Below are 22,884 nucleotides of genomic sequence, written 5' to 3' on the forward strand. Positions count from 1 at the left end.
GATAGCTCTTGAGGAATTTACTGTGCACCATTTCTCACCGGACTGAGTGCTTACTCAGTGGTCACAGGTGGATTAAGCTCATCTCCGTGAAGGACAGCAGCAGACCACCTCACCAGAAGTATGATTTGCATGGGGTTTGGATAACCTCATCTACAGTGAAGACTATACAAATGAGATAAGAAGTAATTTTGAGAGGACAGTCGTACAACTTCCCAACCACCATGTAACCCACTTGGACCAAATCTGAGATATTTGAGCAGTGTTTCATTTTTATGAAACGTTACTGAGGAAATCCTTCATGGCTTTTTAAAATACAAGACTCTCCTGTAGATACTTTAATCTAAAGCTGCCACCCTCTTCTCTACCTTTGCTCCTATCTATGACCTCTGTCAATCACAGGACCTGGAAATAATCCAGGGTGCAGGACCTCTGAAGACCTTTCAGAAAATCAGACATATATCAGCTGATGTGTACTACAAGGTCTCGCAGGGAGACAGTCAATTAGGTGTGACAATTAGCTCATTAGTCCACAGTTCCAGATATTATCATATGTATCTGCAATTTATTTTACAGTTTTAACTTCTTGTATGTGCTGTATATAAAATAACAGAGATGTGTATATAAAAATATACTAAAATCATACATTTAGTGGAACCTAACCTTTTTCTTTCCCAGTCTTCTCACATGGCCATCTAAACTTGCTGTCTAATTTGCCACTATTTACAATAAGATCAGCCTTTTTAACTGCACAATTATTGTGCCTATAATGAATTGTTTTTGGAAAGTCTCCTGGTCCCGCATATCATCATTCAAAATTAAAAGGATTCCTTTTTAATTAAGTAGTGGGAGCTGTTCCATGAAATATTGCCAGTGCAGAAATTTTTGAGAAGCTAAATAATAACTAAAGATTACTGAGAGTTATTAGAAGGGAATGCTAGAATTTTAGATATTTGAACTTGCCTGCATTATATGATAACATATATAAATTAGGTTTCTGGCCTTAAAAAATTGCACTTACAAAGAAAGGAGACTGTACAATTACACCCAGAATACATGAAAAACTTCCCACCGATCCTATCTTCCATTTTGACAAAATCGGAGGATTTTTCAGAAATGCTTTAACATATAAAATGTTGTTAGGGAAATTCTTTATGATATTCTACATCATATAGCATTGCAGTTACCAAATTCAAGTACTGATGCCCCCTTCCCATCCCCATCTGGAATGCTTTGTCTGTTTTAGGAGAAGACAAGGATTGGGCTATGCATACAGCACTACTGCACTCCCCATCTGTACTGCCTGCACAGTAGAGGCTCGGGTCAAGCAGAAGGGAAAGAGAACTCCTACAAGCTGGTGCAGAAATGCTTCTCCTTACAGGAGGCACCAGTTTCCTTCCTTTCCCAAGAAATCCTTTCCAGCATGGAAATGGCAACTATTTCATAAAAGATCCCTGTAAACAATGTTTTCAAATTTTGTCATCCTTATTCCCTCTTTCTTAATTTTTCCACTTGGACACTGTTGTATACTACTAGGGATTTGGGTGTCATTTTCTAAACAAATATTAAGTACCTAATGTGAAGAGCACATCACGAAAGTACTTGTCCTGCCTCCTTCCTTCTTTCATGATTAGAAGAAAGTCTTTCCTTTTGTGTAGTTTATGGGGTTTTTTTTCCAGAGATCAAGGAAATAAATACCCAATTCACTCCCTTGGGCCCCCTTTTTCTGGCCTCTGCTCTGGAAAGCATGTAAACATGGGCTGCTGCCTTTCCTGCTTTGGGGGAGCTTTGGGCATTCTTATTAAATATGTGATTAAGTTCCATCACAACTAGCGTGGCTTTTTGCAGTCGATTTTTTCTATGGAACTTAGCAAGCAATCACAGTAAAACAAATTAAGCGAACTATGTACTGAAAGAGAGTCATCTTATTGATGTTTTAAAGCAAAGGTAAATTGAAAAAAAATCAGTTCTAGGGGTAGTGAAGGGATTTTAAATTCATGGTTCAACAAACAGGAAAATAATGAGAGCTTGTGAAGAGGTGAGAAGTTTCATGAAACATATTTGAACAAAGGCACTAGGCTGAAACATGTTTCATTTTGATAAAGGGAAACTGCATGAATTATATGAACATAAACTATGAAGATGTTTGTACTTAGAATAATTTTTGAGGGGAAAAAAAGAGAGATTTTGTGAAACATTTGATGCCTTATAGCAATTGTGGTAATACTAAAAAATATGTACAGCATATCTCCATATTTTAGAGAACATAGGCTAAATCCTTAACTCACCACAGTATATGCTCAGTGTGAAGAAAAGTACTTCAAAGGCAAGATAAAATTGAGTGAAATACACCTACCTTGTAAACATCCTAGGCATTATGTAGAGTAGCAGAGCAGAGGCTCTATTTGCTTGCAAAGGGGGCTGAAAGAACAGAATAACAAGAGTATTAAGCTGCCAGCATTGCTTCTTGAGCAAGGGGGGTCATCTGAGCTCAGTAGCCATGTAAGAGTAAGGCAGTTTGGAGTCTAAAGCAGATGCCTGCGCACCCCTGCTGCAGCTGACCTATGCATCAACAACTCCCATGGGGACAATCTGTTCTCAAAAAGCTTTGAATTTATGCCTAACTTTACTTGCCCAGAAGTTAGATGCATTGAACTATCCACTTGTTTTCTTTCTGACTACTCATTCAGAAAACAAGTGTCAAGATGAGTGTGTCACATTGGGGTGCCTTGCACTGCTGCCCTGGGCAGCCAGAGCAGCTCTGCACTTGAATGAGGTTTGTTGAACAGGGTGGAGAACAGGCTGTGGAGCTGCATTATTAATTGCTTGGACATCAGTTCCCAAGTCAAACTCTGGATTTTGAATGATAGATAAAGCCTATTGCTGGATCTAACTCAGAACCTGTGAAAACTAGACCACCATCCATTTTTCACCTTGAGTCACGTGTTACAATAAAAATCAGATTTTTTTTTTCCAAATCTGTGGTTTTTTAACCAAGTCAACACAACACTGTGTTGTAACATGAATGAATGGGAGTCACATGGAAGCTACCAACTTCAGGCACCTATTTAGGTTTTGCCATATCTAGAAGGCGGGTTCTCAGCCTCAGCAGAATTATTTAAATCACCATGTGAAGAGCTCTAACTACATCCTATTCAATCAGAGTAAGATCCAAGTGCTTCTGAAGGCTTCCAAAAAGCAAGTAAAAAGGTTTGTGTTGGAATCACCATACCGGTCACTATGTGAGAAGTACTTCCATAGAACTATCCATGGTGTCAGCACACACACTTACCAATGCTGGATTGCTGTTGCTAGCATATGGCTGTTCCCAGAAAACAAAGAGTACAAAATCTTTTTGATTCTGTTAAACAGGTAGATAATTACTTGAATGTTACTGTGAGTGAAAGCAAGGAGCTATGAGAGTGATCAGAGCAGTGTCAAAGTTTTGCCAATGCCAAAGCATTTTATTAAACACCAGAAAACACTTCTAAGAAAGGACACATGATGTTTACAAAGGTAATAATCCAAGCCTTGTGCATAACTTGTGCACAGAGCTATATGAAATGCAGCTACAAACTTCTAAATTTTCTGTTGGTGACATATAATATTTCAGAACAGTGTAATTTTTTTGCCTGTTCATTTGGGGTGATCATTAATGACTAGAGTTTGCACAAAGAATGAATAAACACTGTGACAAACAGGGAAATATCAAGACAATTTTACTACCTTGTGCATACCTCTTCTATGTCTTGATAATTGCTACTTTGCTGCATGATTAAATCAAAGACTGATCTTCAGGAAGAAAGAGGAAGAAATTAAAAAGCAGCAAAGATCAGACTGTAGCTCAAGGTAAATAATGTCAAAGATTGTAAGACAATGGTGGATGCCTCATCAGTTGTGAAATAAACACTTTGTTTAGGATCAAAACACATACTGAATTGTAAATATGCTGGTATTAGAAAGTTGGAATTGTTTCTGGATTGTCAAATGGACTGACAGGCCTTCTTACAGAGACTTGCAGGGGTTTGTCTAACTGTGTGTTGAGACGCTTTGACCATCATTGAGACGATATTCATAAGCTGCCTAAACAACAGACCTGAAAGCCCTGCTTAGCTAGTGGTAGAGGTTCCTCGAGAAAAAGAGGGACCAAGGCTAACCTTCGGAAGGCCTGGAAGAGCAGCCATGCTCATGCAGAGCAGCTGCTGCCCAAAGTTCCTTGTGGAACCCACATGGACCATGCACAGCCACCCCAATGGAGAGCAGGAGACACAGACAAGGGGCATGGGGAAGGACGAAGAAGTAGACGTGTGCAGGGTTAGACGTGAGATGGCACTGGGGCACCTACCTGCCCTGTTAGTGCTTGGGGAGGGCTTTTTCTGGGAACAGACAGCAGCTTGGAGGATGTAGCTTAGCCCCATCTGGGAACTGGCAGGGATTTGAACAGCTGGAGCTGCTAAAGCAGACAAACTGACCCCAACTCAACCCTGACCTCAAGGATGAACTCAAGAGGGACAGAAGGGATACAAGTACATCTCACCTCGTAACTATGTGGTACACAACATGAGCTTCCACTGGAAAAATTCATCAGAATGTGAACTTTGATTTCAGTGGTGTTTTAAGCTGGATTTTTTTCTCCAAATTGCTACTATGCATTTCCCAAACTTTTTCCCAGGTCTACTCAGTGTTCTAAAGAAACATGACTGTTTCCCATACAAATCAAACAAGGTTTATAGGTTTTTACAAGTTTTATTGACATGTGGTATTGAGTGTCTGCCATAATTAGGGAAATTCATATCAGTGGACTATTAAAAAGAAAAAAGGTGATTTATTAGGAGCAGCATCTCTTCTTAAAACTGGCTTAAATTTATAAGAATTTTCCAGCATCTGTCTAAAAATTTTGCTGACTTTTGTATTCCCAAGGGAGCAATAATTGCACCATACTGTTCTCAAAACAGTTCTGCAAAGATATACCATGTTAAGGAAGCCCTTTTATTAATGACACTGTACTTGGCAGTGAGACAACCATTCAGAAACATGTTTATTTTAAACTTTCAAGTTGGAATCTCCTGTTTCACTGGGTTTACTTGGTTATAGCTCTTATGTTCTTAGCAGAATTTTTCCTAACTTATACTGGCATAACAGAATAGATTCAAACCTTAGAGAGGCACTGGAAACACCAGTAGCATAAAAAGCTCTGTTTTTAATATGGTACTTATAAATGAGGTGGGAGATTTCCACACTGGAAGAGGTAACTGGAGAGGCTGATCAGATGTGACACCTGGAAAGTTAGTGTTGTGGAATACTTAACACGTTCTGAGGGGGGAGTTTAGGTAGTGTATATACCTATCAAACTAATTGCATAGTTTATTTTAGCTAGTCACATTTCTGGGCAGGGATCCATGTGTTATTGAGGCAGGATAGGTGGAGAGATGTATATTTTATCAATAAGATAAGCCAGTAGGAAAGCTCATGAAAAAGTGCACAGAAAAAGCACTCCTGACATCATTGTAGGCATGACTTATAGTAATAGCATGGAAGGAGAGATTTCAAAGTTTTGTATGAAGATATTCTACTTTTACTATTACACTTTTACAATTTAAAAATTAATTTTTTGTGGTCACATTTGATTTTTTCATGTTGACTTAAACATATTATCTACGTGGTGATAAGCCATCCTTCTTTATTAAACTGATCTGCGAAAGATAGAATCACCTGTTCTTCAAAGCTACAGATGTTCCTTATAAAAGTACCAGTTCCCAAGAGTAATGAACGACTCAGAGTCATTTAAAAAAAAAAATAGTATGCCTGAACATTAAATCTGTGAAGAAAACAATGCAGCAATACCAGTTCCTGAAAATGCTGTACAATGCTGTTCATGCCAAGATAGCATTCCTATTAGATTTAGAGGGTACCATGAAATTTTCAGGCACTTCTGCCTGACAAATAATATTTTTCATCTTTAATTTGCAGTTTCCCTGAAAAAGGAACTTGAAAAAATGTCCTCTAATCATTTGTGTCTGACTGTGCTTTAAGTCTGCTAATAGAAGCCCCTGAAATGGTTTACTTGAAGTGTTTCTGAATGACTAAATGTATGTTTTAAATAACAGCATGAATGTAGGCAAGGACATAGAACTGGGAAGAAATCTCCTCTCTTACTGAGGGTTACTGAATCCCATCTTCTTTTTCTGTGTTTCATGTCATTCTTTCATTTTACACTCTCTTCCTCATGAAGCAGAGACATTTATACGATGAAATACACTGGCCTTAAGTGAAATTCTTCACCTGGGCACTTGGACTTTATGCAGTTGAAGAAAGATTATTTGGGACAAAAAAATACCTACCCTCAAGAATTTTCCTGTACTTCATGTACCTTCAAAACATATATGATGTATGGGCATCTGTGACCCTGCCCTTCTTGCTCCATTTGCATTCCAGCACATTTTAAGTTTGTAAGCCTCTTGGTCATGCATCAGTACCTGTTTTATTTGCGTATTCAGGTACAATTGGCAGGTAAAAAGGTGCTTTGTTTATTTTCACCTGTAATAAAATGTCGGATCATTCCACCACCTCCTTATTAAATGAAATGGATCTTCTCCTTTGTCCTCAATGTCAAGTTGATCCACAGTGGTAACACAGCAACGATAAAACTTCAGGGTCTTCTGATTCTGCCATTACATCTGTTAGCTCACCATCTTTTTCTTGTACGACAGAGAATGTGATGAAAAACCATGGGACATCAGGAATAGACATCATGGTACTCAAATATTATTTATTTAAAAAATAACAGGGAATTCTTCCTTCTAACTTTTACACTATTTACACTGGGACTACCCAGGCGTTTATGACACAAGCAGGCACACACAGGTGCATTATACAGTTTGCAAACTGATGAAGCTCTGTCATACTTGATTTGTAGTCTTTATTTTTCCAGAACCACCGCGCAAGCTGTTCAAAAACACTAAGGAAGAGATTTTTAAATGCATCTTGTTCAGTCTGCTCTTGTATTTTGCAGCTGACACAAGTCTTGGAACAGATGATGTTTATGATGACAAAGGGTGCCAGTGTGACGTGTCAGTAGAAGATCTCACCCCCGCTCTTAAAACTGTCATCAGAGCAATCAGGTGAGTAAAAAATACTGAGTTAATAAATATTTGAGATTCCTTTGGTTATGATACTAATAAACTGCATGTCAGTTCATAAAATGATTGTTAGTTAAACTTATTACGTAGCTAATGCTAATATACTATGCTTCCTTTTTATCAGTATTTTAGTTAAATTAAAATATTTTATAGGTTCTGTTATCAGCTTTTCAATATCTAAAAGTGTTATATGATTTTACACAGAAAAGAAAGAGAGTAATTGATATAATTTCCATTATATTTCCTGCAATCCAAATACAGTTTGATGTAATTTTACTGAATGTGTATCACCTTGCCTGGAAAAGTTATTTCCTTTAAAAGTGTCGGGCTGTATTTCATTTCCATATTCCTGAAACTGTCATAAGACTTCTATTGCAAATTTCTTCTGGTAAGAGCAGAATAATTACATTCATTCAGTTGTGCAAAGCCTTGCCTACCACTATCTACTGAACTAAATATAACCCAAATAATTTAAAACTGATAGTCTCCTTATTTTCCAAGAAAGCAGCAAACTACATTGGAACTTATAAAATTACCTGTATTGAAAGTTTAAATTTAGCATTCACACTCTTGAGAATGCCAAGGCTCTACACGTTCCAGAATATTTTGAAGTGCAAATTCTGACAGGTAAAATCACCACCATAAAATGTACAACAACAAGCAAGGAGAGTTTAAGCAGGTTATTCCTGGGAGTGACCCCAGTCACTCCATCACAGCTACATCAGTGTCCAGCACCCTTCTTGCAGGCAGGCAGGCAGGCAGGCAGACAGGCAGCAGCCAAAAGGAATTTCTGCAAAAACCTACAAAAAGATTATGTTTTCCTGCAGGGCAACTCTTGCCTGAGTCTTCTCAGCACCATAGCAAAAAAACCCTCAAGGTTTTTATCAGTAAATTTCATACAGTGATAGCCTATGGGCTACTTGTATTTCCTTCCCCTTTTTCCGCTGATTAAAATGAAGACAGACACTGAGTAAGGCTGTTTCTAAAACTTTTCTACTAGCACAGAGAGCTTGACAGATAAATTGCAGACATCTTTTCCAACAATTTTTCCAACCTTCCTGGAAATGACCTCACAGAACGTGTCAGATACCAGGCCCGTGCCCACAGCCACTGCAACTGGCAACTCAAATGTCACCGATGAGAACCGTCTCTTGCCAGAAATGTTTCAGCAGGTGACAGAAATCCTTCTACACAGTGGACACCCACCTACAAGGCAAGCCTATTCCCTCAAATGGAAAATGCTCAAATTAGGAACAATCAGCACAGTCCGTTGACTTTAGTGCCAAAGATTCTTGTCTGTGATGCTGCATTTTAAACAGACTGGTTGACTCTTGGCTCTTGCACCTTGATAATTATACAGGCAAGCAATATCACTGATCATCTCATTCTTAATATGATCCAAATTCCTTGAAGCTTGTTTTCTAAGGTGCCACTGAATTGTTCAATCTGCATTTTTGCTTGTTTCTCTTGGTCATTATCAGTTCAAATGGAAAGTAACCAAACATGAAGTACATAGCTGGCAAATTTTCTCCACAGTGCCATTCACAGAATTGTTCTAATAAGAAGAGCAAAGATGCAAGAATTTGATTGTTTCATTCATGCACCACTTAACTAATGAGAATTAATTTTTTAGATTATCTCCAACTGTTCTCTGCATGGTTGGCTTACCAGAAAAGCAACTAATTTCAACACTGAGGCTGAGAATAAGAATCTCCACTCGATATCAATTAGCCATGATTCTCTCCCACCTCCTTCCAAATGTTAGCATTTCACTAGATTACAAGCGGCACATGCATCTTGCTTCAGAAACATACCTTTTTTTGACATGTGTAAAGCAGTAACATGCCATGATCTTCAGACTTCTGTTAAATGCTACACTTTAATCTCTCAAAATTAAGAGACTGATAATTCAGTTCATCAGGTATCTGATACACCTCTTTCTGATTATTCAGAGTATCTGTTACCTGGGATCTATGCAACATCTGAAGAAGGATCTGAGACTCTGTATAGTAACTGTAGAATTTCAAGATGATAACATCTGCCTATATGGAAACTTTGTGCCTCATTTTGAAGTTTGTTTTTAGAAACGGCTTTAAATTGCAAAGGCAATGGGGGAGGGTGAAGGCTGTTTTTCCCTTTATGCTGGTGTACAGAAGCAGGTGAAGACAAGAAGGCACTTGCATAGCTTCATGAAACACTTTGAAAAGACCCCATATATAAACACAGAAAATTGAATCCATTCTTGATACATCAACTTGAAAAATTGTAATAAAGGAAAATGATTATTTTTCACTGCTTAGAGATGGGTATAAATTGTTTTACAATTACACAAATGGCCCTTTTGTTTTGGGGAGGAAATTAAATTAGCCAAATTAATTCATGCCTGTGGGTTTACAGAGGTAGGTCCTCTCTCAGTTTTGGAATCAAATGATTTGAGCTTGGGTTTTTTTCTGTGAAAGGAGCCTAAAATATACTGCTTACTCTCAGGTTGGACAGCCTCAAAATAGCAAAAGACAAAAACTGGTTTATTTATAGTCTTTAATTTTAATAATTTCAAAGCGTACTGCTTCAGTTTTGACCCTGTTTACTTACATTTTCTCCAGGACTACTTTATTGTTCAAAACAACTTCTTGATTTTAAATAAACAAATGCCCAAACTTTCATTTTGAAATGGTCAAAACAGACGACAGAGAAAATAATCCTTCCCTGACAAAGTTATTACCATTTTGGTCCTTTCCAAAAAAGATAGGACTCTTAACCAGTCCTACTAAGACCCTTAAGGCAGACCTGTCTGGTAACATGTTAAGCTGTCAACCTGCTCTCAAAGCCCCCTAAGGTGAGTCTTTCATCTCCTGTGCTGCCTCCTCCATCCCCCTTAATACAAGCTCTATGTGAGGCAATATCAACTGAAGGAGTAGGGAAAGTAAGGAAAAGCTGCTCAATGCATTTTAAGTGTTGGGTAAGTAGGGAACAAATGGGTAGTGTGGTGAAAGATTATGTGCTCCACAGCATGCCTTGAGCCAGAGCAGGACCAGTCCTACTCCTCTGCAGCCTCTGGCTGGGATCACAGCAGTGCACAAAGCAGTTTCTGCTAGCAGGACACTGAGCCTTTGTGCCAACAGGTTTTGTAGCACTATTCAACTGTCCCCAGTCTTGTCGTGAACAAAAAGCCACTAATATCCTGCAGAGTTCCAGGAGCTTAACAAAACCCATTAAATTTTCCAACTCTGTTAGTTCAGAATGATGAACGTGTATAAAAGAGACTAAAAGGAAGATGAGGATACCTTGTTTCCATATATTGTGATATCTCTGATCATTTTCCACAGCAAGAGGCACGCAATTCTGTAATACACTCCACAATGGAAATCATGGAATTACTTCACTATTTACGGAATATAAAATAAGATTTGAGAAGCATAAATAAATATGCAGCAGAAATAACTGCAATGGCAGGAAGATGAACGTATTGACGTAATAGGTTTTTTCTCTCTTTAGTGATTGCAAAGATATGTTTTCATTTGTTGTTAATAAAAAAAATAATAAATGTGGCTAAACATAATGAAACTTGAGAGTTCTTGAGCTGATAAGATGTATAGTTGAATAGTCATACATATTTAATAGACAAAGACGAAAAACATAATTTACCATTTATGTTCAGTCATTGCAATGTTTCTCAAACACCTATAAAATGTATTTTTAGCAGCCACTATGAATTTGTTCAGTGTGATGTTTCAGAATCCCCTTTTTCTTTTAAAACCAAACACAAGATATACAAATGTATATTTTCTGCCCAGATGCTCTTCAGAGCCTAGGAAAGACTCTTAGATATGTCTTTGGCTAGGACAGCACCATGCTTGGGAAAAAACAATATCTTTGCCTCTAGGGAATGGATTAGCCAGGTCAAGACCTGAGAGAGGAGGTAATTTTTACTCATTCACCCCACAAGTAGTAGAACTGTCTCTCAAGCATGTTTGTCTGTTGGCATCTCTATACTGGATCCTGATCTCTTCTGCACATTGCAGTTTTACCATGACAAAGGGTTATTTGGCAAGGTAAGGATAGAGAGACAGAGGAACCACCACAGCTAGATCTCTTTGCACCTGCTTTCCTGATGGAGTAGGTGAGCAAACAACCTCATGTGGTCACCTCATCTGGCTATGGGTAAAACAACCTACCTGTCTTTTAATATTCAAGGCAGTAACTAGGTATGATTCTACCTGAATCCCAGTAGAATGAAACTGTTTCTTTCTGAGACAGTGACAAGACTGACAAGACACACGTTTAAAACTAATAACATGAGTATGAAAGGGCTGCACAGAGGATTAGGAATGTTCTAACTTGGTGCCTGTCTCAGCAAAGTTCACTAAATGACAGACAGAATAGCTTTTAATAATGGAAGGGTCAACATGAATGGAAACAAAAATGCAGTGAATGCCATAGAAGGTATGCAACCTGCATTTACAGAAAACACTGTAACTTTAGAGCAGTGCTGATCCTGCATTTGAGAACCGAGAAATGAAATGGGAGCTGCTTTTTGCTGCTGGAGTCAATAAGACAACATTTGGTATTGGACCTGTAACTTTCCACAAATTATCAGGGTACAAGATAAGATTAGTGAGACCTGTGGTTTAGACACTAATTCTAGACAAAGCACTTTTACGTATTGGTCTGCCTTTTTTTTCTTCTTTCCTCTGGATACATCACTGAAACAAGCTACTTTTTTTGGCTAATTCTTACCAGAAAATTGTCGTCCTTGTGATTTGGGTGGGTTTACAAACATGTATTGTCTATCACATTAGATTTGAGTTACAAAACATCACCGCACTACATGTCATACAGCGATTTAAACATGCAAACAATGTTTTAAAAAGTCATGCGGACTACGGGGCTTTGTTGTTCGGGGTTGATTCCTACTTTCAGTCACCGCTGCCAGATCAGTACCAGCAGTTCCGTGCAGTCAGTGGCGGCTCCGCTCGGTATATGACGGGTCTTGTTTGCCCCCTGGTGGCACCGCCGGAAATGACAACCCGGGCTCGTTTGCCCTGTCCCTCCTGTCCTAAGGGCTGCTGCTCCAAATAATTTGAGTATGCATAACTTTGTGCTCATTTTCTCCTCTTTGTAGGGGTAGGTTACCCGCCTGTGCCTGCTAAACTGAGCCCTTCGTTTTTATCCCACAGGAACATACACTCTACAAAATTATAATAATCTATTGAGATGGGTGTTCAAGCATATAGAACCATAGAATCATAGAATGGCTTGAGTTAGTTGGAAGGGATCTTCAAGACCATCTAGTTCCAACGCCCCTGCCAAGGGCAGGGACACATCCTGCTAGACCAAGTTGCTCAAAGCCCCATCCAGCCTGGCCTTGAACACTTCCAGGGATAGAGCATCCATAGCTTCTCTGGGCAACCTGTTCTAGTGCTTCACCATCCCCACAGTAAAGATTACAATTACAGCCAATCACATAGTTATTTCAAGATATAGGAAGCCAACTGAGTTTTAAAAACTGACAGTAAATAACTATGGAAATTCATCCAAATTTAATAACTGCAAAGCAGTTGCTAGGCTCCATCACTGAAAGAATCCAGGGTTTTTTCTTAATTAACTTGCAGGGGTTTAAAATGCCAGTCTTTTATAACACTTCAGGGTTTTTTTGCACAGTTTATGTAAAGTTTTGTATATTTGAAGAAAAAGAAGTAAGCAATATAGGTTTGTTCCAAACACTGCTTAAGTTAATTAAGATGGAATCACATGAGCTAATACCTAAACCAGAAATAGTATAGTTACACCTCACTGATATAGCTGTGATGCTTTCAATTCTGTGTTTGAATACTGAATATTATGAACAAACTGCCTTGATTAGCAAAAACAAAGTGTTACAAAGCTGCAAAGCAGTAATGAAGACTTCTGTGCACGCAGATTAAAAAGTTTCCATAGCTGTTAATAAAAATTAGTCTTCTGGCTCTTCTCTTGTAAAATCACCCAGTTGTGGTAAATTCAGTTTTGTTCAATTATGGCTCTGCTTTTCTAATAGAGTTTCATAGTTTTACTGTATCAAGAGCATGAGGGAAAAAATTGTGGCCACAAAAACATAATAACAACAACAAAATTATGATACAGTCTTGTATGTCAGCTACATCATTTATTCTTTGTAACCTAAATAAAGAACTAGATTCCAGAAGATTGGGTTGTCAGGGTCTTATGAACTGAACATCTTGGCATCATTTGACAGCTAAAAGAAAATAAAATTGGCATCCCAGGTTCATCCCAGCTTCAGAGGCCTTCAGACTACAAAAGATGCCAAAGGCCATTGGTCTGTTGAACCAGCTGGCAATGCAAAAAGAGGAAAGTGCATCACCTGATATATTTAAAACCGCATGGAGATCAGTCCTGAACTGTCAAGGTGATGAACTACTCCTAAAAGGCCTTTTCCATTTTTAATTTCTATTATCAGAATCGTAGTTCAAGCTCTATACAAGTGACAAACAATTTCAATTTTTAACTGAAAGTTACCAGAATGGGAAATATCAACAGTCTAAGCACTGTGAGAAAAGGCTGACATTATTTGAAAGAATATTTATGTATGATTAAAAATCAGTAGAGGATCACTCTATACTATCAAACTCTACATACCTATTATCATAATGTCTCTCCTAACTACATGAAGTATGTTTTTTTCTAAAAACTAAAACATTACTAATCTATTTTTATCAGAGAGTGAGAGCCATGTTTTGATTTTTATTACAATTTGTTGTCTTACATCTGCCAAATACATTTTATAATTAGCACAAAGGGAATATATTAGCATGAACTATTGGCATTTGAAATAGGATACCAATTTACTGTCTCTGCTTTTTTAATTGCAATAGATAGCAAATATCAGCAGTTTGGCTCTAATGGGAATTCATAAGCTCTGTAGCACAGACCAGAATAGCTAACACACCTGATGCCTTGGCTTCTCTCCTAGTTCTTGCATAGAACTCCTCTCTTCTCCAGTTCTTATGTAAACCAAGGAAAACTTCAGGTTTTACCAGCTAACCTGGAAAATAATCTCGCTGACATTTACTTTCCGAATTTGTCATTTCTATTATTTAAAATTTACAATTTAATATCAAGCTTTTCATTCTAAGAAGAGCTACTCAGTGGACATCACATGCTCACATATCACAAATCACATAAACTTGTGAAATTCTCACATTAAAAAAAATGCCATTCATCAATTTTGGATATTTACTGTTATCTGAAACTTAGTATTCTGCAGTAAAATTCATGAAAAAATCATAAATGCTAATGAAGCAACAATTTCAATATATTGCAGTAGGGAACAAATGTAAAAACTTCTGCAAAATTTGATCTTAAATCAGACAAATAAATTAAAAACAAATTCTTAGGCCTGAATGTCAGTTAAAAAATAAAAACTGATGAAGAATGAAATGGGTGCATAAAATTATTTTTTTTTTTACCAAAGTAGAGAGCAAGAACTTAAAATGAATAAGAGAATACTATTAGCTATGCTTGTGTAATCCACTCATTAGAGAACTCTTTTCTTTATAGAGAAAAGATTTTCTCTTTAAAGAAAAGAAGTAGCGTAAGCACAAATGTAGCTTACAGGATATCCCGCTCTAGTCAGTGGAACTAATCCCAGTTTTAAGTTAGGCATATAGTTCAGTATATTTCATATTAGCCACCTAACATATAAAAACCAAACAGGTATATACTGATATATTAAACATGCTCTGCAGTTGTTAAAATAGTATTACTTGAACTTTCTTAAACAGCAATTCAAAGGGATAGCTACAGCACATTTGTACAAGTGCATTTGTACTTGCACATTTTTACTTACAAAAACAATTGTGTAAAAGCTGTATTAAAATACCTTCCATTTAAAAAATAGCTATCAAATTTTGTCAGTGAAATATATCATATTGTTTCACAACTGTTGAAAATTAATCTGTGAAATGCTTTTTACCCACAGAATTATGAAATTTCATGTCGCAAAGAGAAAGTTTAAGGAAACACTTCGCCCATATGATGTCAAAGATGTCATTGAACAGTATTCAGCAGGTCATCTAGACATGTTATGCAGGATTAAGAGTCTTCAGTCACGGTAAGGAAAGAATTAGTCCTATGCATAAGCATCTAATGTCATTCACTGCACACTGTATATTGGCAAAGTTCAACATTTCTGTGTTACACAGCCTCTCTTTCCGTGAACACAGCTGAGCCAGAAATGTAATTGTGGGCAAAACCAGACCAAAAAACTTGTATCTAAACTGTCCTCAGAAAATGGAAGTCTGAACAATAGAAAAGGTAATCCTTTATCTGTAAAGCGCATTTGCAAACAAGGAATTTAGTCAGGAGGCTGCCAAAAGGATGAGGAAGATATATGCTTTTCTCCCACTCGAGGTCTTCTCTTTTCACATAAAAGAAATTGGGAACTACTGGTAATGTAGTATTTATGTAGGTTTTGTGCTATAGATTCCTGGCAATAGTAATTAAGAAAAAAAAAACCCACAACATTTTATCATATTTACCATTATCAGTATCGGGGTTGAGATTCCTGCTTCAAACTCATAATTCCTCCAGGACTGGAGGCTGTTGTTAGGATGGGAAAGCTGAGGGTGGCACTGGTATGTCTGTTCCTCCACAACATCAGGCTGCTGGAGAGGCCACCTCTTCCCTCCCCCTTTCAGCAAGTCTAGCCTTGGCTCTCCCAGATGATGGCTAAGTTCTGGCCCCTGTTTAGTGCCAACAAAAAAGAAAAGCAGCCTCAAATGCTCAAAATTCATTCCTTTTGGGTTTTTTTCCTTTAATTAATAAAATTATGTTTGTCTTCTTTTTCAAACTCTTTTTTGAAGTACTGTGATTTTCATTTTTAATGTATGGATATAGCAAACACTTCCATATCATCACTGGTTTCAGGAATTGCAGCAGCTTTTGATTTCTCTTACAGTGTTGACCAAATTCTTGGGAAAGGACAAATCACAGCAGATAAAAGAACCAGAGAAAAGAATCCTGCAGAGAATGAGACAACTGATGACCTCAGTATGTTAGGGCGGGTAGTCAAAGTGGAGAAACAGGTAGAGTGATTATCTGTGTTGCTTGGTCTTGCTTTATTGCTCATGCCTATTCAGTACTTCATTGCCAGTTTCAAAAGCTGAACAGGTAAAATATTTGTTCTTAATATCTGCTTCATTTATATGTTGAAGTAAAGTTTATATGGACCGTATTACCTTAACCTTTTTGTCCCTTTTATAACCTTGCTTGTGAAAAATGTACATGGCTTTTGACGTTCTTTTTCAAGGGTCAGTAACATACACCAAGACCTCTTCATTTTTCTCTTCAGCAGTCACATTATCTCTTTGCTTGGGTTCCAAACATTTTAAATTAGTATTTGCTACTAATGTCAACCTTTTCCTCTCTTTCTATAGGTACAATCCATTGAGTCAAAATTGGACTGTCTATTAGATATTTATCAACAAGTTTTGCGAAAAGGATCTGCATCTGCGCTCACTTTGGCTTCATTTCAAATGCCAGCTTTTGAATGTGAGCAGACTTCTGATTATCAGAGTCCATCAGACAGCAAAGATTTATCTAATTCTGCACAAATTAGTGGATGTGTATCCAGATCAGCTAGTGCCAATCTGCCTCGTGGCCTACAGCTTATACTGACACCAAATGAATTTAGCACTCAGGCTTACTATGCTTTCAGTCCAGCTATGCATAGTCAAGCAACACAAGTGCCAAATGATGGACCTGCAACAGTTAATAATACATCAAACCAAATAAACCAGGCAACCAAGCCAGCAACTCCGACAACATTACAAATACCACCTTTCTCATCAATGAAGCATATCAATAAGCCTGAGCCTGTTCATATTATTCCTGTAACCACACAGGAAAATATTTCCAATGTCACCGCCTGCCTTGTTGCATCAAAGGATAATGGACAAGTTGCACAGCCCAGTGCAACAAAGGATCTCACGTGGAGAAAAAGTCTGGATACAGAGGGGGAACCTTTGCTCTCAGTTAAACCTGTGGTGCAAATGGACTTAGGAAAATCTTTATCTGTACAAAATCTTATACAGTCTACAGAAGAACTGAATATACAGATTGCTGGCAGTGACTCCAGTGGTTCCAGAGGTAGCCAAGACGTATACTCCAAATGGAGGGAGTCAAAATTATTTATAACTGATGAAGAGTTGGAGACAGAGGCAGGAACAGAGACTACTGAAGCCATCTCACACCCATTAGTGGAAACAACTCTCTCTGCTGACTCTCTAAGGACTGGAATATCAAGGTCATCTCAAAGCATCTGCAAGCCAGGGGATGGTACAGAAGCACTCAATCTGCTCCATGTCAAACTTAAATAACAGCTTGCTGGCTTTCTTCATTGGCTGGTTCATTCCTCTAGTCATACATATCATAGCATGAACTGTTTTGAAAGCCTTTTTAATAAGATAAAATCACAAAAATCAGGATGAATCTGCAAAGCAGTTGAATGAGCCCATATTTCCTAGCTGCATGAAAATGCATGTTTAAGTGATGGCTAGCGTCCAAATTTACACCTACAGTATGGCAACCTTTGATGAAGTACGGTAGGTTTAAATAATGAGTTGCCTACAAAGCTAATGCTGCAGGATGTATCAAAAAGAAAAAAAAAATCAAAAATCTGAGCATTTAGACATAGTGCCGTCGCTACAGGGCAGAAGTAAAAATTGTAAGGTTTAAAGCACTTTGCTTCTGAACTAATTAAATATATATATATAATGTCCTGATTTAGATGATAGTTTATGTTTACAACAAAAAAATTATCTACAGCTGCTAGCAAGGTACCAAGGAAATCAGTAATATGGCTAGAAATGCGGGGTTAGAAATGGCTGCCAGTTGCAAGATACACATATTTGCTCATCATTAATCAGTTATTTTTAGCTCTGAAAAACAATAGCTTAACATTCATCCAATTTTTGGTGATTTAGTGCTGTGGCAGAAGCACCTGACACACCACTATCACATTGTTCTTCATAAAAAGAAAACTATTTTGCTACAAAAAGTTTGTATTTTAAGGATTGGGGCTGGCCTCAGAAGGGGATAATGCAGGTGGCTACACTGAGAATTCAGGGGAATCGCTCCTCCCAGTCTCATTGAGAAGCTGTCTTGTGAATCTGAACCATTTTGGCAGCAGTAGGTGAGGGAAGGAAGCAGGTGCTGCCTTCATGTTAGAAGCAATATTTCCTTCTGTGGAAATTTGGCAATTTTCCTTGCAGTCCCAATCTGATACTATGACAGCACTTCATAAGGCTGAGAAAGGAAGGAAAACAAGGAACTGAAATACAAAGTAAAACTAAAGAGGACAGAACAGAGGAGAGAGAAAGACAACACAATCAATGTGGAAATAAATAATAACACAGATTTAGATAGGCAGGAAGGGAAATTATCCCATAAAACAAGGAAGGTAAAGAGGGGAAAAGTTACTTTTTTTTTCCTCCACAGATAATGAGTGCTATTTTGAAAAAAAAGCCACATAGGCAATCAGAAATTAAAATAGAAGTAGATAAGATCGCCTTAACTGAAAAAAAAAAAAAATTAAGGCAAGGGTTTGTTGCTTTTTTAATAAAAGGTGATGAGGAGAGAGAGGGAAAGTGGTAACACTCTTAGGTCTTAACACTGTGTCCCAATGGCAGTCATTTTTTTGTGAACTTTCCAAGACAGAGCTTTCAGACTCCTTCCTCTGAATACCCAAGTTTTCAGATTCAAAGCCTACATCAAACTGAGCATTCCTGCCTGATACATCCTCTTTTTTTTTTTTACCCTAACCTACACTTCACTTCTGTTGAGATGCAGGAGCAGTGTTAGTGCCTCTCTGCACATCCCCAACAATGCTTTCCTATTGGGAGAACCGTTGTGCAGCCTAAGCAGCCTTTCCCAGCTGAATGAAGTTTCTGTGTGTTACCTCCTCTCAGATTTACACCCCACCTGCACCACAGGCTTGTAGACAACCCAGTTTGGGCTCAGCTTCCCTCTAGCACCAGGAATACCGAATGTATGGGGGTGCCAGTGCCAGCTCTCTCAGGGCAGTGTGTTCTCAAGGCCCAGACCCACTGGGAACTTACTATGTACATCAAAAACATCACTCCAGTCTTAACCATGGCTAAATGCTATAGATTGTATTGTGAAGGACCTGATCTGTTTACTATGAATTCATTGTAACTTCTGCTTCCATATTTCCTTTAAAGAAGTATTCCTGGATGTTACATGACAATTTTATTATGTGAAAGTACATGCAAACTGTAGAGTGTATATATTGTGTCATTATATGGGGTCCACGGACGGTACACTGTGTTCCATGGCTTACACCGGAGCAAACTTCAGTTGTTAAATCCTGAAAGACACCTTGAAGCACAATTTCCTCACTGCTGATTTGCCATATAATTTACCACGTTCAGCCTTTCCTGTTTTCTTTACTTGCAATCTGATCATACTAAAGCCTGATTACAACAGTAATTTTGCGAGGATAAATACATTTTTTTTCACATCTCAGTTCACTTAACTATTAACTTATTTGAATGTCTGCAGTTTATCCGGACAGATCTGTAAGTTTAAACTATCGAAAATTTAAAAACTTACAATCTTTTTTTAATTTTCTTTTCCTTTTTCTTAACTCTTTATGGTGCCTTTCTTGCCTTTCACATGAAGCCTCCTGCTGACCTAAGCATAAATATGCAGTTAGGGTTCAGTTAAGGAGAAAGAGATCGGGCACATGGCAATTGTGTGCCTGTAATGAAATTCCCTGCCCCTCCTTGAGGAGATTGAAAAATCAAGGCATCATGAATTGAACACCACTTTTCCACCTCCATCTATGTAAGCAGATGATTGCACCACATTGCATCAATGGGATAACTGAGCATTGCCCCTGCCTGTACCAATTCCACACAGAAACAGGGCCTTGGGTTTTGCTGATAATTTATCTCACAGAAACTTGGTATTTTTGCCTTAAATGACATGCCTGAGTCCTTCTAATTTTAAGTTAATTTATTTAATACAACTTTGTGCACAAAAGAGTAAGTTCTATAAATGATGTATGAAAATGTTAATATCTTTACAAAGTACTAATAAATCTAGAAGATCATATCTTTTCAAATTATAGTTTAAAATCCTAATTTGTTTTCTTTTATGCTCATCATTATTATTTTTGCAGCTGTAAGTCTTATCATATAGGGTTTTTTAACATAATATTGATAGGAAATAGAAAGAGTAGTGAATATATGAAATTTTAAAGAGGAAGAATTGTTTGTTTGGATTTTTTATAAGTTTTACTTATATTTCCTCATGAGGAGTTTCCTGTTTCTATGCTCTCTCTTTGAAAGACAGTGTCAAGACTGACAATCATTCATTAGTTTCACAAAAGAAGGGCCTGTCTGGCTTTTCAAGTCTTGTTCTGAGCTGCTTTATAAAATCCAGCTCATGACAGCTAATAAGAAGTGTTCATGAGTCGGGACAAAAGACAATTTTTTTTCTGATTTACAATCCACTTGAGGATTGTTGGACGAGAGAATTCGAACTTAAGTAAAAGCTTCAGGAATTAAGCATTATCCAAATAACTGTTTTCTGATCAGCATGTTCTTCTACCTGAATGGAGAACTGAATAGTTTTGATGACTATTATTTGTTTAAGAATTTGTATTTGCTCCTGGCTTATATTATCTATACTTTTTATTTAAATATGAATATGATGTTTTAGCCTAGGGTTCGAGATTGCAAAGATCATACACTTTTATTCACAGTGCCCACAGTTGTTCCATGTTTTTGAGATAATCCTATTAGAGTGACTGCTCTCATTATAGTATGGTGATGAGTAATTCACCTGCTTTTGTGATAAGTCAAATCATGCTGAATGGCTGATGTATAGTAGACCATCTGATGTACTGTAGTATTTCTGGATTGGGACCTGCAATCCTTACTCAAGCAAAAATTCTATGGAATTCATTCATTTTATGAAATTCAAGAATTTTTCTTGAAATGGGAACTCAGATTCAAATCCTGATTTTGTTGGGCATCTGTTTAAAGTGAAAATGGTAATATTCCAGTTATTTCCTGAGGAAACTAATACTTAGCTGAATTTACCCATGTCACATTGACTATATAAAAGGTAACGCACAAAGTACTGATGTAAAAAGGGAAGAAGTGAAGGGACAATTTTAAAAAGCACAGAGAATAATCAGAAAATTGGAGCAAGCAGGAAAATATAACAGCAAAGGAATGAAAAAAGGGTTTAAACACCTGAGGCTAAATTCATCCTTGGATGGCTTCACTGACTTCAATGCATTCACTGCCCAACTGAGTGAAGCTCTGCCTCCGTTGGGATAACCAGGTTCAGTTCCACTGACCTCAAAGGAACTGAACCCACATATACCAGAAATGAACTTGCCTCTCTGGGCCAACTTTTATCCTGACTCATATGTCATGCAATCCTTTTGGATTCACTAGGTTTGAATGAAATACAGGTCAGAAAAGAATTTGTCCCAGATATTTCTGCTTCACATTTTTTTCCAAGTGTGTTAATTGACTTAATTCAAGTGGATTACAACATTACACGACGTCCTGTCACTGTCTAAAAAGGTTAATTAGTTTTTGAAATAAGACTTGTCCCCTGCAATGTCAGTGGAATCATGCAATATTTTCCTGTCCGTTCATCTGGATGTAAATGTGGCCATTCATTCAGTTGTGGCCACACACAGGACAATTCCAGACATACCCAATATCATCTGCTATTGGAAGAATTTTTGACTTCTTCGAAAGCCAAAAGACAGTTTTGTAGCAGGCTTAGAAAGCACGATGGCTGCTTCCACTGACACTGCAACATTAGCCAGTACATTACAATGTTAATTGTAAATTCTTGACAAAGTTGAATCCATATTGTTGTTAATAAAAATGATTTGAAAAGTACCATGCTTACTCATTTTATTCCTAACATAAAAGATTGTTTGGTGTGACCACATATCAAGCAAGAAAAAAAAAATTAAACTTGGTCATTGTTTTCCTTTTGAAGTTTTGTAATTTTTTATTAAATGAACATCACGAAGGAAGTTCATTAGAATAAAATGCACAGGAACCAGTCTGACATGTTCAGTTTCTGATAACTGTTTACAGCAAAGTTTACTTAATGTTGCAGCACCTCAATGAAAATGAGTGTAGAAGTTATTATTGCCTTCCCTGTTAGATAAATGGCAATTGATTCAGGATTAGCAATTAGGGACCTGTGCAGGGAGCAGGATTCCTCATGGATTCCTTCAGTTTAACCTGAGGCCTAGGTGAAGCCCTTTCTTCTGCATTCAGCCATGAAAGTTGCTCTAGAATGTTACTGCACCAAATCTAAAACAATCCTTCACGACACACCTTCTTTCCCCAGTGTGCTCTTCCCACAGCCCTGCTGAAGACAACCTTCATTAATTGAGTATAAAATACTAAATATAGAGAGTCCGTGCTGTAGTGAAGTTACTGCCTCTACGGAAGCTTCTAAATCAGAACCAGACATCTCCAAGTACAGGTGATCTCCTGCCTCTCTGCTGAATGGAACCTTAGGTACTGAAATTTAAAGATGCAGTTGCCAGAAAGGAGATTTCCGTGTCAGCCATTTGTACCCACAGGTTATGTGAACACCACCAAGCTCTCCTTCAGAATAAACACAGGTCAGGAAAAAAGGCAAATGTATGCATGCTCTTCTTGTGTTAAATGAGGCAGCCTTGCTT

The 22,884-nt window shown here is 37.7% G+C and overlaps 1 protein-coding gene across 4 annotated transcripts in view; it reads left to right on the plus strand.

The window, feature by feature from the left end:
- KCNQ5 (potassium voltage-gated channel subfamily Q member 5) overlaps positions 1-22,081 on the plus strand; it is a 285,418-nt gene extending 263,337 nt beyond the window's left edge. For all 4 annotated transcript variants that reach the window (XM_051777722.1, XM_051777723.1, XM_051777725.1 and 1 more), the window contains 4 exons: positions 7,010-7,118; positions 15,112-15,243; positions 16,090-16,216; positions 16,568-22,081. In XM_051777722.1, the coding sequence (XP_051633682.1) occupies positions 7,010-7,118; positions 15,112-15,243; positions 16,090-16,216; positions 16,568-17,509 (1,310 nt within the window). In that variant the 3' untranslated portion in view covers positions 17,510-22,081. The remainder of the gene's footprint in view (positions 1-7,009; positions 7,119-15,111; positions 15,244-16,089; positions 16,217-16,567) is intronic.
- Positions 22,082-22,884: the final 803 nt, after the last annotated feature.

The sequence above is a fragment of the Manacus candei genome, unplaced genomic scaffold (genome assembly GCF_025592945.1).
Source record: "Manacus candei isolate 608988 ecotype Guabito, Panama unplaced genomic scaffold, ASM2559294v1 h1tg000011l, whole genome shotgun sequence".
In the NCBI taxonomy this organism is placed as follows: domain Eukaryota; kingdom Metazoa; phylum Chordata; class Aves; order Passeriformes; family Pipridae; genus Manacus; species Manacus candei.